The sequence below is a fragment of the Dromaius novaehollandiae genome, chromosome 2, assembly GCF_036370855.1.
Source record: "Dromaius novaehollandiae isolate bDroNov1 chromosome 2, bDroNov1.hap1, whole genome shotgun sequence".
NCBI classification, from domain to species: Eukaryota; Metazoa; Chordata; class Aves; order Casuariiformes; family Dromaiidae; genus Dromaius; species Dromaius novaehollandiae.
Window position 1 is genome coordinate 44445010 of NC_088099.1, and position 15053 is coordinate 44460062.

The 15053-nt window shown below is 39.7% G+C and overlaps 1 protein-coding gene and 1 long non-coding RNA gene across 2 annotated transcripts in view; one reads left to right on the forward strand and one right to left on the reverse strand.

The window, feature by feature from the left end:
- The window catches only part of LOC135327482 (uncharacterized), a 36457-nt gene that overhangs the window by 13717 nt on the left and 7687 nt on the right, over positions 1–15053 (forward strand). The gene's annotated exons all lie outside the window — the stretch shown is intronic.
- Positions 507–15053, reverse strand: part of SCIN (scinderin) — a 56971-nt gene continuing 42424 nt past the window's right edge. The window contains exons 8-16 of the mRNA XM_026105062.2: positions 14749–14964; positions 13454–13575; positions 13157–13247; positions 7612–7782; positions 6942–7119; positions 6354–6475; positions 4541–4618; positions 3208–3268; positions 507–2223 (exon numbers count right to left, since the gene is read on the reverse strand). Coding sequence (XP_025960847.2) covers positions 2090–2223; positions 3208–3268; positions 4541–4618; positions 6354–6475; positions 6942–7119; positions 7612–7782; positions 13157–13247; positions 13454–13575; positions 14749–14964 — 1173 coding nt within the window. The 3' untranslated portion in view covers positions 507–2089. The remainder of the gene's footprint in view (positions 2224–3207; positions 3269–4540; positions 4619–6353; positions 6476–6941; positions 7120–7611; positions 7783–13156; positions 13248–13453; positions 13576–14748; positions 14965–15053) is intronic.

Consider the following 15053-nt stretch of genomic DNA (forward strand, 5'->3'; position numbering starts at 1 on the left):
ACCATCAGATAATTACAGTTTTTTCAGTGACTCTATGGAGCACACTAGCTGAGTAATTGAAAAGTCCTTCATTGTGCTCCTTCCAGCAGGCGAAGGGTATCTCTTCTAGGCTCACAAATAAAAGCAAGAGGCATCCTTTAAAACAAACATATACCAATTTCCTGCTATTTTATAAAATAATCATTCCTATAGTCAATCATTTTTGCAAACAGAAAATTATAAAGCCAAAGAGTTTGACGACAATGTTAATTTTTCTTAAAAATGAAATTATATGCTAATAAGCACCCAGTTCTTTGATGTTCACATAGATTTGTAACTTTAAGTTGTTCGGAATAGTTAAGTCTCTATTGGCTAAAATGACACCACAGTAAAATATTCAGTGCATTGTCCATCTAAAAAGGAAGGCATTTGCTGGTTTCTTTTAGCAGATTTTGCCAGACATTCATGGAAGCACTGACTAACAATATGTCAGAAATAGGTGGAGGTAGGAAGATAAGGTCTGCATATAAAATACTCTTTTGCGATTTTATTTTAAATGAAATGACATTCAAATACAGCCCAATTATATTAGCAGAGTTTTATAAAAATGTTTAAAGCTAACAAACTTCCAAAATTAATCTATTAGATTCTCAATTCTTTTTTTCAATTATTTTGATTATGAGCTCCGGCTAAATTCACCTTTTGCATTACTCAGATTCAAAATCACAATTAATCAAGAAAATACAAAAATGTCTAAAATTTCATTTTCCAAATTAAAAGTACAAAAAAAAACAATTAAAATGCCTTCATTAAAAAGCCACATTAACATGATAGACAGCTGTACAAATTGTTTTCTAAAACAAGCATTACGGGATAAGTGTTTAAAGCAATGTTAAAGATTCAAAGCAGAATTATTCCCACTGCCTTTAAAGAGACTTGTGTGGCTAAACTACAATAAAAAACACTTTGAAAGTCTACTCTTAGATTCATCAGAATAAAAATAATCCAAAATAACTGTGTCTGAGAGAAAGAGAGGGCAATACTCTATGGTATGTACTCAGACTCCAGATTCCCAGGATGTGGAATGCTACTGAAACAGAAAGCGGTTGAGGTTCTTGATGTATGTCCAAGACCTATATAGAAAATGAGTAGAAACACATCCTGTACCTGACAATGTGAGCAATCTATACGCTGGAAAAGAACTGAGCACTGCAGAGTAAGGCAACCAAGACAAAATATAGCTTCATTGCAATCCAGGAAAGGCAGAGTAAGTATTTAAAGAGGTGTTACTTCTGCTACCATTTAAAAGCAGTAGCAGATTAGTATATGTTTAAGAGCTGTGGTTAAGAGGCCTGGAACTGGAGGCCAGTTCACACTGAGAAATCAAAAGCAGCTAAAAATCTAAAGAAAACCATTACTGCAGTCTCACAAAAGCCTTTTTTGACTTCATATTCTTGCAATCATACAGTCCTAAGCTCAAAATCAAGCATCTACTTGCTAGACTAAGTATAGCAAACAAACGCGATAAATGTAGCTTTGTCAAAATACCCACCCATATAAGCTGCAGCCCCCTGCAAGACAAAGCTCTCATTCTGGATGAAGCACCCTTTGAAATTTTACGTAAGTGAGCATGAGTATTTTGGCCTATTAAGTCAGTCATGGGCCAGTCCTGCCCTTGCAACAGATGCAGAACTAGTACTTTATTGGGCCAAATTCTGTGCAAAAGTATGCTGACCTTAATCTAAAGTAACTTCTTTGGCATTAGTTCGGATTTTTTAAATGAAGGCACACTTCCATTTTAGCACAAAAACTTCAGATAAAATGGTCTACAGTATTTGTTTGAAGAAGTCATAAATTAACTGAAGCATTGGTGGTGCTTTGCGTATTTACTACATGAAAAGCCCCACCCACCCCATTTGACGCATTTGCCACTATCATTTAGCCTTCCCAGTACTGAGAATTTCTAGGTTATTCATAGAAATATGTCAAAGCTCGAGAAAGAGTAACAACAGATGCAACATAGTGTTGCATAAGCCTATGCTTAAAAATACTAGAAACTAGCTGTGCTCGGATCATTCTTTGGCTTGAAGCTGCGGCATTCTTGGATAGTTCAATTTTTCCATTTATTCGAATCCCAAGCCAGGAACCAGCCTGTGAACGTAGGGGGTTCGTATCCTTGCTTCACAATAACAATGGGGGTCCCCTTATCTCTTCCAGAAGGATCCGTTTCAATATAGCGCTTGGCTAAAGAGAAAGAGGAAATAAAACGTGTAAAATATTAGTTCATTCCTTTGGTATAAAAAATACATTAAAAGCCCTAGTAGAAGAACCAAGGGCTGTTACAATAAAGTATTCAATTAAATTATTTCAAAGGCAATGAAATGATCAAATAATTGCTGATTTCTTCCAGCTGCCAGTGAAAGAATTTTCACAAGATTAAAACAGAGCGATCGTTATTCTGATCATTTCCTTCCCATAGAGCAGTGCTTTGGCTCTGGAGCAGCAGAAGGCATTTGCTGGTGCTGTGCAAACACACGAGCTTCATTTCCCTTTCTCCCATGGGAGACCCTCACAGCTGCATTCAGTATCGTTTCCCTCAACATCACGATGTGAAGTCAGTACATACCAGAAGAGGAACTAGGTAACCTTAGCTGTGCTAGGGAAAGGCCTGCAAGCATTTTTAGCAGGAACTTTGTCATGACAATTCAGCTTGGTGAAATCACACCTGAGATGACCCATGATTTTTTCAAAGAGGTGCATTCCAAATAAATTGCCTGGATTTGTTCTGGGATAGGAATTTCTTCTTCTAAACTTAGCTAAGTAAAAGGTAGCAATGTAAGGACTTGAAGATTTGTCAGCATTCCTTTGACTCTAAATATTAGTGTAGGGTACAGCTCAGTAAATATCTCCATTTGAAATTCCTACTCTTTTTCAGTGCAGCTTCTTTTCATGGAGCTCTCCTATATACTCTCTAAAAAGCCCTGCAGTCTAGTAATGCTATATAGATTAATTTTACTCTTCATAAACTTACAGATAAGAAACACGGAATGAGTTTTAAATCACATTTAAAGGAGAAAATAATATTCTCCAGGGTTAAATCCTAATAAGCTCAATAACCCTTTTAAACAGCACTGTAAACGTAACTATTTTCTCTATATCACCTTTTTCATTCATTTAAGTACTATTGATGCTACTTCACTCAGAATTAGGTCAAATTGATTTTCTTACCAGATTTAACAGATTCCTGTCGCTCTGTTTCATTAGCATCTTTCCCAATCCAGACAAAAACCTGCAAATAAATTGTTATGAGGATTTTATGTACAGCAGGTAAAACCCAAAATAGCTGATTCCATTAGGAGAAAGAACATGCACTGTGAAGAGATACACAGCTCTCATATACCACCTTTATTTCTTTTCCCTTGCTCTAGTAGTTCCATACTCTGAAATCTCACTCCTCTCTTGACACTGCAAGGCCTGACTTTAAGCATTCTGATGAAAGGAACTCTGGTTACCTTTTCCATGGATGTCTTTTACAAATTGGCAAGGAAATTACTCTTTAGGTGCAGGTAAAACTGCAGAACAGGAGCTGACCCTGGTTTGAATTCTGCATAGGCATTAACACTTGTGCACTGTGGCAGGTGCTACCCAGGGTAACTGCTACGTTCCCCACTGAGCAACCCAACATCCAGAGTCTAAATCACCAATCCCCACAATTTTTTCTGTAAAGAATCCTTTTAGAAATCAACTACATTTCCAGGGCTCCTTTCATCCTGAGCGAGGATGTCCCAACCACTTCTATGCATCTCTTAATACCACCTTCCCCCTTCTCTTCTTTGCACATGGACTTGGACATTCCTTCCCATTTGCAGAAATCTCAGCCTTTTTTCTTTAGGCTGAAGAAGAAAAGCAAAACATGGGACCCATGGCCTTCTCTCCCTTTCACTCCAATGGGTGGAAGAATGGGAGAAAGATTATACTGTTAGAAACAAACGTGCTGTCCACACTCCCAGCAAGTTTTCCTGTCATCTGAAAAGCTCTCAACATTTTCAATTTTCAGTGAACCTGGGAAAATGACAGAGACAACTTCTGTCATTCTCCACTCAGGTCTTCTGAAGAAATCAGAGTAAGGGTCCAGTGTTTGGCCTCTCCTCTGGTAAGCTTTTTCCTAGATGCTGCTACATTGATTTTGTGGCTTCTGAATAGCATTTGTGAAATAACTTTCTTTTTGAAAATTAATAAATTTTAGTGATAAAGTCAGGAACATTATTGTGAGCCTCTCAGAACACTGCTGGGGCTTATACTCTTCCAGCCTTCTTTGGTTTTAATGGGAAGTGCCTGCTATGATCTCACATTTTGCTTGGAAATTCAACTGTATATGTTCACACTAGCACATAATATAGCACAAGATAAAATATAGCTCCCTCTGATATAATTTAAAGAAAACAAGACTTCTTCCATTCTTACAAATGTGACTTTTTCCTGCCATCTTACATTCCAGGTGGTTGTTGAGAATAAATTCTTCTTATTGCCACAAAAAGCAGTGGTAAAGTGCATAGCTTACCTGCTCCCAAGCATCCAGCAACATGACATCATCTTCAGCCAAATCGTCCTGTGTGAATTCTCCTGGGACTTCCTCAATCTAAAAGGGATGTCACATTTTTTTTTTAATGATCTGTCAAGATATTCTGATTTTGGAAAGAGCAAAGTTTTTTTTAAAGGGATAAGTCTAGAAGGGGCCATGCAATTCTTTTTGCTCCTATAGGGTCAAGGCCCAAATTGATTTGATATATGTGTGAAGAATATTACACTGAGAGGAAACAAATCACATACCGCATGTCCTATAAAACCAACTCTCAGTTTGTCAGAGTTGATAGGATATCCTCAGGAGAGGCATAGGTTTATACTATAATTGTGACTGTTGTAAATTGTTGTAAACAAAAATGTTGTAAAAAAAACTTATAGTTGCCAGAAGAAAGGGACAGGGAAATTTCCATAGAGTGACTTGTACCAAACAAACAAACAGACTTAGATTCATTAATAAGGAAAAGAAACTGCTTGCATTTGCAGTGGATGAGCTCTGGGGTGAAATACATATCCAAGCAAACCTTCCATTGACTTGAAAATGGGACATTCTACTTGACTGAGCCATTGAGGATTGGTCCCCAAAGGAAAGGCAAGTTGCTAACTTCTTCTAGTCATTTACAGTTAAGTAGGAAAGCAGTTTAATCATCTTCTGTATCAGCAAGAGAGATAATTTAGCTAGTGGTCAGCCTGCTACTTTTAAAGGGCGTCCAAGGGTTGGGCTATGCTTGGTCAGGTAAGAGTCCTAAAGGGCCTGTAAGCAGATGGTGCAGAAAACATGTTCTTTTCCCCACTCCCCTGGCCTTGTTATGGTGGCCAGAAGCTCAGTGTGATCTGACCTGCCTATTCTTCAGGTGAGCTCTAATGGTGATGGTTCTATTACTGGGGAGATTCTAGGGGAGACAGGAGGTTTCACAGAATTTGGAGGGAATCTGAAACAAAAAACAAACAGTCTATAGCTCCCAGCAGACTATTACAGAGAAGTTGGTTCCTATTATTGTATTTTACAGGAGTGTTTTAGAAGCTTGCTAGAGGAACACACTTCTCTACTACTCTCATAAGATTTTAAAGTCCTTATTAAAGGATCCTGTTTGTTTTATCCTTCTCCAAATGAATGGGCTATTCCTTAAGGAAACTGCAGAGATGGTAGCCAGCTATGTTCCCTACCTAAGGGCTAGGGCATCCTTGCCAAACAGTGTCACAGTCTTGCCTTTCCAAGTGCAGTAAGCAATTAAGCCTGATTCACTCATGCAGCTCTGGGTATTTCTGCTACAGAAATAAGCCTTCCTACCTCCTTGATCACAGGCCAATACTTTGAAGGCACAATAACTGGCCTTAAATCTCTATGGAAAATTTCAGGCTGCTAGGGATTTCTGGCAAGGTCTCAGGAGGTATTTCTTTTCCTCACTACCACTATCAAACACATAGGGGGCAAGGCACTGACCTGCACTTTCTCAGAGAAATGATAGCAGTCTGGCAGTGCTCTGCAAGAACACAATTGTTTTTGACTGGGAAAGGGCCTTGCCTTTTTGCATCTGCAAGCCTCTAGTCCCCTGCTGGAACAGACGTTCCCTGCTAACACCTCCAGTATTTATTCTTCTGTCTGTTCTTTACACTTAGATTATTTCAGAGCACCAAACCTTAACTATCTAGCTCTTGCCAAGCACTGCTAACTACACAAAGAAAAGCCAGATCCCCAAAATCGTTTAATGTCTGTTGATTCCCAAGTTAAAATATACTGTACTGGAAACTATATAATTAAACAGAAGGGAATGTATCCATTATATACTTACAGTAAATCTGCCAGTCTTATTAGAACAGCCATAAAGACGAGGTGGATGATCTTCGGCCTTTGTCAAGAGCTGTGATGAAGTCTGATATGTTTTTTTACCTCCAAGTGTTTTCCAGAATTCCTCTGAAATATGCAATATATAATTTATTCAGCAGTGGCTTTCACATTTTATGTTTTAGCTTGTTAGACGCTATTCCAAGAATCCCCAAACGATGACTTTGCTGTCTCAAAGATGAGTGCATTTTATTACAGTTCTTCCTGCAGTTTATCAATAACAATAAAGATATCACATGTGGACCTAGAGCAATGCTTACTCCCCTTCTAGTCTCTCAGGGTTGAAAAAAAGACCCCATTCTACTGCAGTTCTTGCTACAGCCCTGCAGACTTTCAGGGGATTGCACTGTTTGTGCATCAGCCAAATCTGGACAGATCTTCACAATAAAATCTCAGGTTAGAATTTCAAAGGGAGTGAGTGAGCATATGGTTCTGCGTACAAAATACATGATTGCAAAAAACATTTAGGCCTCATTTCCATAGAGCACTGTGTATTCTCAGCTACATATTAGCAAGCACATGGCCTCATACTAACCTGGTTCCTGGCCTTCATTAATCTTAGCAGCCTGGCATTTAAGAACACTGGCAATGTATTGAGCTCCTTGTTCCTCTTCTTTGTTTGCCCCTTTTCCTACCCAGGTGTAGCCAGAGTTGTTTGGCAGTTTCAGAACAAAGACATCATTGGAGTTCAGTGACATTGCATCAACATCAACCTAGATCAAGAATGAGATTATTTTATTCTTCATATTTTCAAATAATGTGATCTCTATTTTGCATGCTTATATAAAATGTGTAGATAGATGTTAATTGGCTGTGATTTTTTCTGCAGTTTGTCCCTAAATTTATACTGTTATGAAGTAGAGATTTAACCTGAAATAGGGAACTGACTGGAAGGAGAAAACCTGAAACTATCTAGAAGTAGGAATGACTGTCTCATAAGGGTCACTGATTTTTCGTGTATTCCTTGTCAGCTGATTGTCCACTAAGCATTTTCTAACAGTTTTCTCTGAAACACGTAGATTGGCCGTAGTCAGCTATGGCATATTCACTTTCACTTTATCAGACAGCCTAGTTGTCCTCAGAGCAGTTGAGTTGACCTGGAATTCTGTGTTCCAACCAGATGTTGACTACCCAAAAGGACTAATTGGAGGGGAAGAAGGTTTAGGGGCAGCTATACCATTATCCAAGGGAATATTTGTCCTTACCTCCACAATCCTGGTAGTGGATGTCAGGTTCCTGCGGATTTGGAAGAGTCGTGTTGGGGAAGCAGGTTTCTGACCTTCCTTTTTTGATGTCCCATCCTTGTAGATAATGAGTGGTTTATTTTTGAACAAGCTCAATAGATGTGCAGGCTCTTTGCCTTGGCTGACTCGGATCTGTATATGCATGAAGAAATGCAATATAAGAAACAAAAAGGACCATGGGAATTATTTTTGGTCTTCATTGAATAGCACAGGGGGTGTTAGCCAATAATGGTAAGTATGCTAGCAAGAATCAGAAGTGGCAAAATGAGAAGGTTTAAGAATACCGTTCCAGAGACATTAAAGTTATGGCATTTCTGAGCTTTTTTGTCAATCATGCTAACACAAAGACATCTTTCAGACTTGTAACATAATGTTTAGCTGATTAAAATGGCTGCTATCTACTATAATAAGAAAATTATTCTTTTTCAAAAGAACTGTAATTTCATAGAGTTTTATAGAGTCACTTAATTCCCCTAAAAAACTAGTTTGGAAGTTCCGGAGCTCAGTTTTTAAGCAGAAGAGAATGGTTATTTATCATATTCATTATTTCTGCGTGTATTTATCTGCAAGAGGATGAGAAAGATGAGCATAAATCTGTCTTGCAGTGGATAACATAGATGATAAAAATGAACTTCCATTACAGATACAAAAGACATTACGGAAATTTCAAAGAACATTGAACTCTGAAGAATTGCTATTTTCAGGTTAATTTACTACAAAAGTTGTATATATCTATTTATTCTTCACTTATAACAGTATCCTCTGTTTTTTCAGTCTGAAAGAAACAAAAAGGTGACAGCTGAAGGCTAAACTGTATACAGGTTTTTTTCTATTCAACTTCTCCTTGCTTTATACAAAGAGAATTGACTTACATTGTGCATGGGATGAAGGAAAAATGAAGAAGGACAGAAGAGAAAAACTGAAGAAAAAAAAGGGAAAGGAAGGAAATGGGAAATTGCCTACCAGGAATGCCAGGGAAAGCACTCCTGCAGGAAGAAAGCATGTACTGCTTTGAGGTGTCCTACTAACTCTCCTTTATATGCAAAACACGTAGGTTAGCTGGCAGTGTCTGGCCACTGACAGGTCTGCTGAATTCAGCCAGAGACTGCAGAGCCTCTGGGTGCGAGTGTGATCTCCCACATGTGCCGCGGAGCCCTTGCTCCCACCCAGCTCGCCGGTGACTTGGACTCCTGTGGTCCCACTGCACAAGCCAAGACTGAGGGCTGAGACTCCCAGCCTTCTCTTAGCTCCTTCTAAGTGTCGCTCCCAGAAAGAAATGGAAAAAAGGGGAAAGAGGCATGCTGCTTATCCACTAAAGGAGGGCTCGATGATCCTGACCCCAGCCCAGTGTCACTACCCAGCAGCAGTTGAAAAGCCTCACGCTGCTCAGTGCCTTCTGACAGGATGAAAGCCAAGGCAAGGTCGCTCCAGCTTGGGAGCCTGACACATCGTCTCTCTGAGATGCTGGCAAGAGTGCATGTGTTGCACTGGAAAGCTGTGCAACTGAGGATGACTGGGAAATACGATGTTCATGCTGGGCAGCAAAAGCAGATACTTTTAGTTATCTCACAGCTGGATATACTGATAAAATCACCTGATCAGGATATCCTAGAACATGTACATTCGCACATGCCAAATTGCAGCAGGATTTTACAAATGCAAAAGGAAAAAAATCTAATACGGGGAAGAAAATACTGAGGGAAACATCTTTCTGCAAAACAAATATTGAAACTGTTTTTTATAGTAATTTGTACTGTAGTGCCATCTAGTGACTAAATTAATTAGTACATTTTAAAACTTAAGTAAGGGTAATCCAGATGTTAAGTGTAGGTAATACATTCTAAGTATTCATGTATACGCATATAAATTCACATAATATGCATATATACATATATATATTTGTTTAACTTCATTTCAGATTAAAAGAATATTTTTAAATATATCCATTGCAGCGAGATGGATCTCCTTCAGCTTTAAAAAAACATTTTAAGTGTATTATTATTACAGCTGTTAGTAGTAATATTATTATTACTGTAGTGTTAGTATTGGCCTTAGGTATGAGGCAGGACCATATTGTGCTCAGCTCTGTCCAAATATAGAAAATTTTTTAGGAATGGATATACACAAGTCCACAGGCCCTGGCAGGATGCACCCCCAACTGCTGAGGGAGCTGGCTGGTGGCATTGAGAGGCCACTCTCAATTATCTTTGAAAGGTCTTGGTGGTTAGGAGAGGTTCCTGAGGACTGGAAAAGAGAATGTGTCACCCCTATCTTCAAGAAGAGCAAGAAGGAGGATCCAGGGAACTACAGGCTGGTCAGCCTCACCTCAATCCCTAGGAAGCTGATGGAGCAAGTAATCCTGGAAAACATTTCCAAACACATGGGGGATGAGAAAGTGATTGGCAGTAGTCAGCGTGGATTTACGGAGGTGAAACTGTGCTTATGCAATCTGATAGCCTTATATGATAAGATGACTAGCTTAGGGGATGAGGGGAGAGCTGTAGATGTTGTTTACCTTGACCTTAGTAAGGCTTTTGACACTGTCTCCCATAACAACCTCATAGACAAGCTGATGAAGTACAGGCTAGATAAGTGATCAGTGAGGTGGACAGAAAACTGGCTGAACTGCTGGGGTCAGAGGGAAGTGATCAGCAACACAAAGTCCAGCTGGAGGCCTGTCACTTGTGGTGTCCCCCAGGAGTTGATACTGGGTCCAGGACTGTTTAGCATCTTCATTAATATGTGGATGATGGGATGAAAGGCACCCTCAGCATATTTGAAGATGATACAAAACTGGGAGGAGTGGCAGATATACCAGATGGTTGCTGTGCTGCTATTCAGACAGACCTCAACAGGCTGGAGAAATGGGCAGAGAGGAACCTCATGAAGTTCATCAGAGTGAAGTGCAGAGTCCTGCACTTGGGGAGGAATAACTCCATGCACCAGTATAGGCCAACCAGCTGGAGAGCAGCTTTGCAGCAAAGGACCTGGGAGTCCTAGTGGACAAGTTGAACATGGGTCAGCTGTGCATCCCTGTGGCAGAGGAGGCTAGTGATATCCTGGACTGCATTAGGAAGAATGTTGCCAGGAGGGCAAGGGAAGTGATACTTCCCATCTCCTCAGCACTGGTGAGGACACATCTGCAGTGCTGAGTCCAGGTCTGGGCTCCAAGATGTGGGCCAGCCAGAGCGAATCCAGCAAAGGTCCACAAAGATGATCAAGGGAGTGGAGCATCTCTCATATGAGGCAAGGCTGAGAGAGCTGGGACTGTTCAGCCTGGAGAAGAGAAGGCTCAGGGGGAATCTTATCAATGTGAATAAATATCTGATGGGGGAGAGTAAAAAAGACAGAGCCAGACTCTTCCCATTGGTGCCCAGTGATGGGACGAGAGGCAATGGGCACAAATTGAAACACAGGAAATTCCATCTGAACATAAGAAAACACTTTTACTGCAAGAGTGGTTGAACACAGGAACAGGCTGCCCAGAGAGGTTGTGGAATCTCCATCTTTGGAGATATTCAAAACTTAACTGGACAAGGTCCTGGGCAGTGTGCTCTAGGTGACCCTGCTTGAGTAGGGGGGGTTGGACCAGACCTCCAGAGGTCCCTTCCAACCCCAACTATTCTGTGATTTGGTGAATATTTCACAGAATAATTACCTGGAGGTATTCTACTCCTTCCTTAATATGTTTTCAATAATCAACAATAACTAATTAATAGTTAGAAGATGGTCTGCCATCTAAATTAAGTGTACCTTGGTGGATGGGGAAAGCCATTACTTTGATAATTAAGAAATAAGAAGCAAAGAATTCTTTCCTACTGCCTATAAAATCTCCTGTCCCAAGTCATCTTCTAGCTCTAGCCCTTCTGTGAAAAGAGACCTCCCACCTCTCCACCTACCCATCAATCCTTGTTAATGATCAAAAGAGAGCACATATCATAGTCATACTAGGACTAGCTATGCCTCGTACCTCTTATCTGGTCACACATTTTAGATGCCAATGTCATGTCTTTCCTTGTGCACCACGTTTCTGAAAGTAAGGATATGTGTCCTGCTTTCTTGGAGGTGAACAGGCTATGGGATGGGAAAACACAAGGGACAGAACAGACCCTAAGGCACAATTCTGGTGGGTTCTCCTTTTCTGGCATGTCATGTGGCTTTCATTTCTCTCCATTTTGACTATCTAAAAGTCAGGCTTGTCTAGGCTAATCATTTCAGCTTCTTACATAATCAAAAGGGGTAGAGACAGAGGGGCTTATACAGGGCTACTCTGCCATCAGACACCTGGTTTAAAGTGAATTGCTCCAGCAGGTTCTTATCCTTTTGTCTCCACTAATTACATGCAGCCTCTGTAAAGTTAGGAAGGGCTAAAACCCCAATTTATAGACAGTAGAAAGAAAAGAAAGGCAGTTTTGGAATGTGAAATATCTGTGTTCTTTTAGACATCTGCATTCAAATAGGATGATTCAAGTGGGAAATCTCTGCTGACAAAAGGAGCCCGTGGTGCTTAGCTTGATACAGGCTTCTATAGAAATCTGCACTTGGCCAATTACTCAAATACCCAAATATGACCATGCTTCAGGGGTAAGGAAAAAGGAAAAATTCCTTGACTTTATAAAGGATTTTCTTCTGACATAAAACAACCTCTACTGTGGCAAGTGGGAAAACTAAGAGGCATAGAAGAGAAACCCTTTCACGAAGGGCTATGAACAAGTTTTTATTAATTTGAGCAAAACTGGGATAAGTCTTCCAAAGAGAAAAGGCTAGCAAGTTAGGTAAATCCTAAAATGTACCTTGAAGTTAGTCTGCATTAATATGTGAGGAAAATAATGGTGAAGATTATTAATAATAATAGCTAAGGAAAATATAGAATTGTCAGGTTAAGGTTGCAGATTTATATATATGGTGCTTTGCAAAGTAATTTTTGGTTTCCAAAGATTACTGCCTACAAGTAAGAAGAGCATTATAAGGTAAATATGAGGAGAATACAGTACTAGCTGTATGAAGAAAAGACAATAGCTGTAGAAAATAAATTATTTTTATTCCAGGTGAACTCAAATAACAGGCAGTTTGGTTTTACCTAATAAATGGGTGGATGGCAAGAAGATTGTGTGAACGCAACTTTGCGTTTTCTTTTAACAAAGCAGATGCATCCATTTTCTGCAATTAAGCTAAGTGGCATGGAGTGTTTAAAGACTGGATACCATTTTCTAAGAAAATTTAATAGCATGGCCACCTGCACAAGGTGAGCTAGGAGGTAAATTTGCAGTGCTCCATGTTAACTTCCATGCCATTAATCTGTGGTAAAATGTAAGCAATTTCAGGTAGTTTATTCACTGATGAAAGAAAGTTAAATATCTTATTACATGGCAAATGCATGCACAGGAGTTGCCATAAGCAGCTGATACTCCCAATATTCAAAAGCTACCTCCTCCTTTCAATTCCCATTATTTTTGCATCTACATCGTATACTATATTTGTTGAATTTCATCTGAAAGATACTAACCTGCACGGCCTGACCATTCAATAACCGATCAAGCTGAACAGTCAGAAATGCAGATGCAGTCAGTTCATCTTTTGTAGTCTGAGCTCCTTGCCTGAGAAAGATAAGGAAAAAAACAATGGTTAAAACCAGTTTCAGAATGATCCAGATCTTACAGAGGAAAAAAAAAACCAACAAAAAACCCACATAGTAAATCTAATCTTGCATTTACATATGATTCTGTTGTTTTCTACGGGACATAAAGTCAACATAGAATAATATTCACATGCTGGAGATCTGTGCAAAGCAGACCAAACATACCATGTGTAGATAATCTGCCCTTTAGGGTAAGTATAGAGGATAATGTAGCAGTCACCCCCATAGAACTGCCCATAGGTCTCAGGCTCCACAGGAACTCTGCCGGTGTCTTCCACACGCCAGATCTAGAAAAACAGAGAAATCACTAGAAAATGTTGAACTTCATCCTGAGACGCTTAAAGAAGCAATTTACTGTGTTACCCCTTGAACAACATTTGGTTTTGTTCTGAAAGGTTATGGAATAAAACCAGGAAAGTTTCTTCATGAAGTAGGTGGATAAACCCTACACCCACTGACTGAATAGTGATCATTAACAAGTCCCTGCAGAACACTTTAACACTTTCCTTTGTCTTGATGTTTAAATGCCACATGACCATCTCATAATGCCATATTCAACTTACTTTCTTAACATCTTAAAATGATATTATGACATGAATGGCACAACATTATCATTCATCATAGAACTATCATATCATATGGGAAAGGTACACCACAGACAGATAATACGCCATCTGCAGACTTCTTCCTATTTGATGCAGTACAGTCCAGTTCAGCTACCATCTGCTCTCCAGAAACACACTGCTAAAATTATATCAAAAGAATGATCCAGATCTCAGCTGCTGTGGTCAAGCCTAGGTACCATCTGAAACATCAGGTTAGAATCCCAAAGGATATGCCAATGAAACTGTGGGTATTGGTCCCTCCTCATACTTCTGGCACCCCACCACGCAGACCAACCTGTCCTGAGCAGGCTGTGCTGGTGCACTGCCAGCCTGGCCCCATGTAGTCCAAAGACATCGCTGCAATGGGATACTGATAGATTTAGAACTGTGCAGTCATGGCTGGAATCACATGCTACATGTGATGCTACACGTCTTTTTCCCTCCAAATCCAGGATAGCTGAGAGACCCACTCGAGACAGAGAGTTCCTCTAGAAAGCAGATATGACAGATATATGAGGGACAGAAAGATCCAGAATGAGTTTCTAACTCCAGGGTCAAGTTTTACCATGCCAGATTTCAAGCTGATGTGAGGTAGAAGTGTTCCTTTAAAGTACTTCTTGAAAATGTATTACTTAAAAGGGGAATTATTTCTGGTCTTTGATTTGTACTGATGACTTACACCATCATCCATGAGCATCAGAACATTTCACAAAATAACATGACCCAGCAGACAGAGATTCCCTTTCCTCTTAAAAGTAGCTTTTTTGATGGTAGGAGTAACAGCACACAACGGTTTAAATTGCAAAACAGAAGAAATTACAGGTGGATTACAATTTAATACAATACAAAAATTACCTCTACTTTCCCTGAACCATCATCCACCATACTATGTTTGGCAGCCATCTGTGGAGACTCATGTAACTTGGTAGCATCAAATTCAATCTGCTCAATTTTAGCCACTCTCTCTGTGACATAAACTTTTCCAAAGCCATCACTTTGATCTTTATCTTTCCAGTCTTTGAAAAACTGTTTGAAGATTGGTGTTTCCCCTCCTTCTGGAAGAACTTGAATCTGAAATGAAACAAGACACATGAAACAGAAGGAAAACAAAACTGACAGTGGCTTGAGCTAAAATGTCAAAGAATGGAGTGTTCTGGATG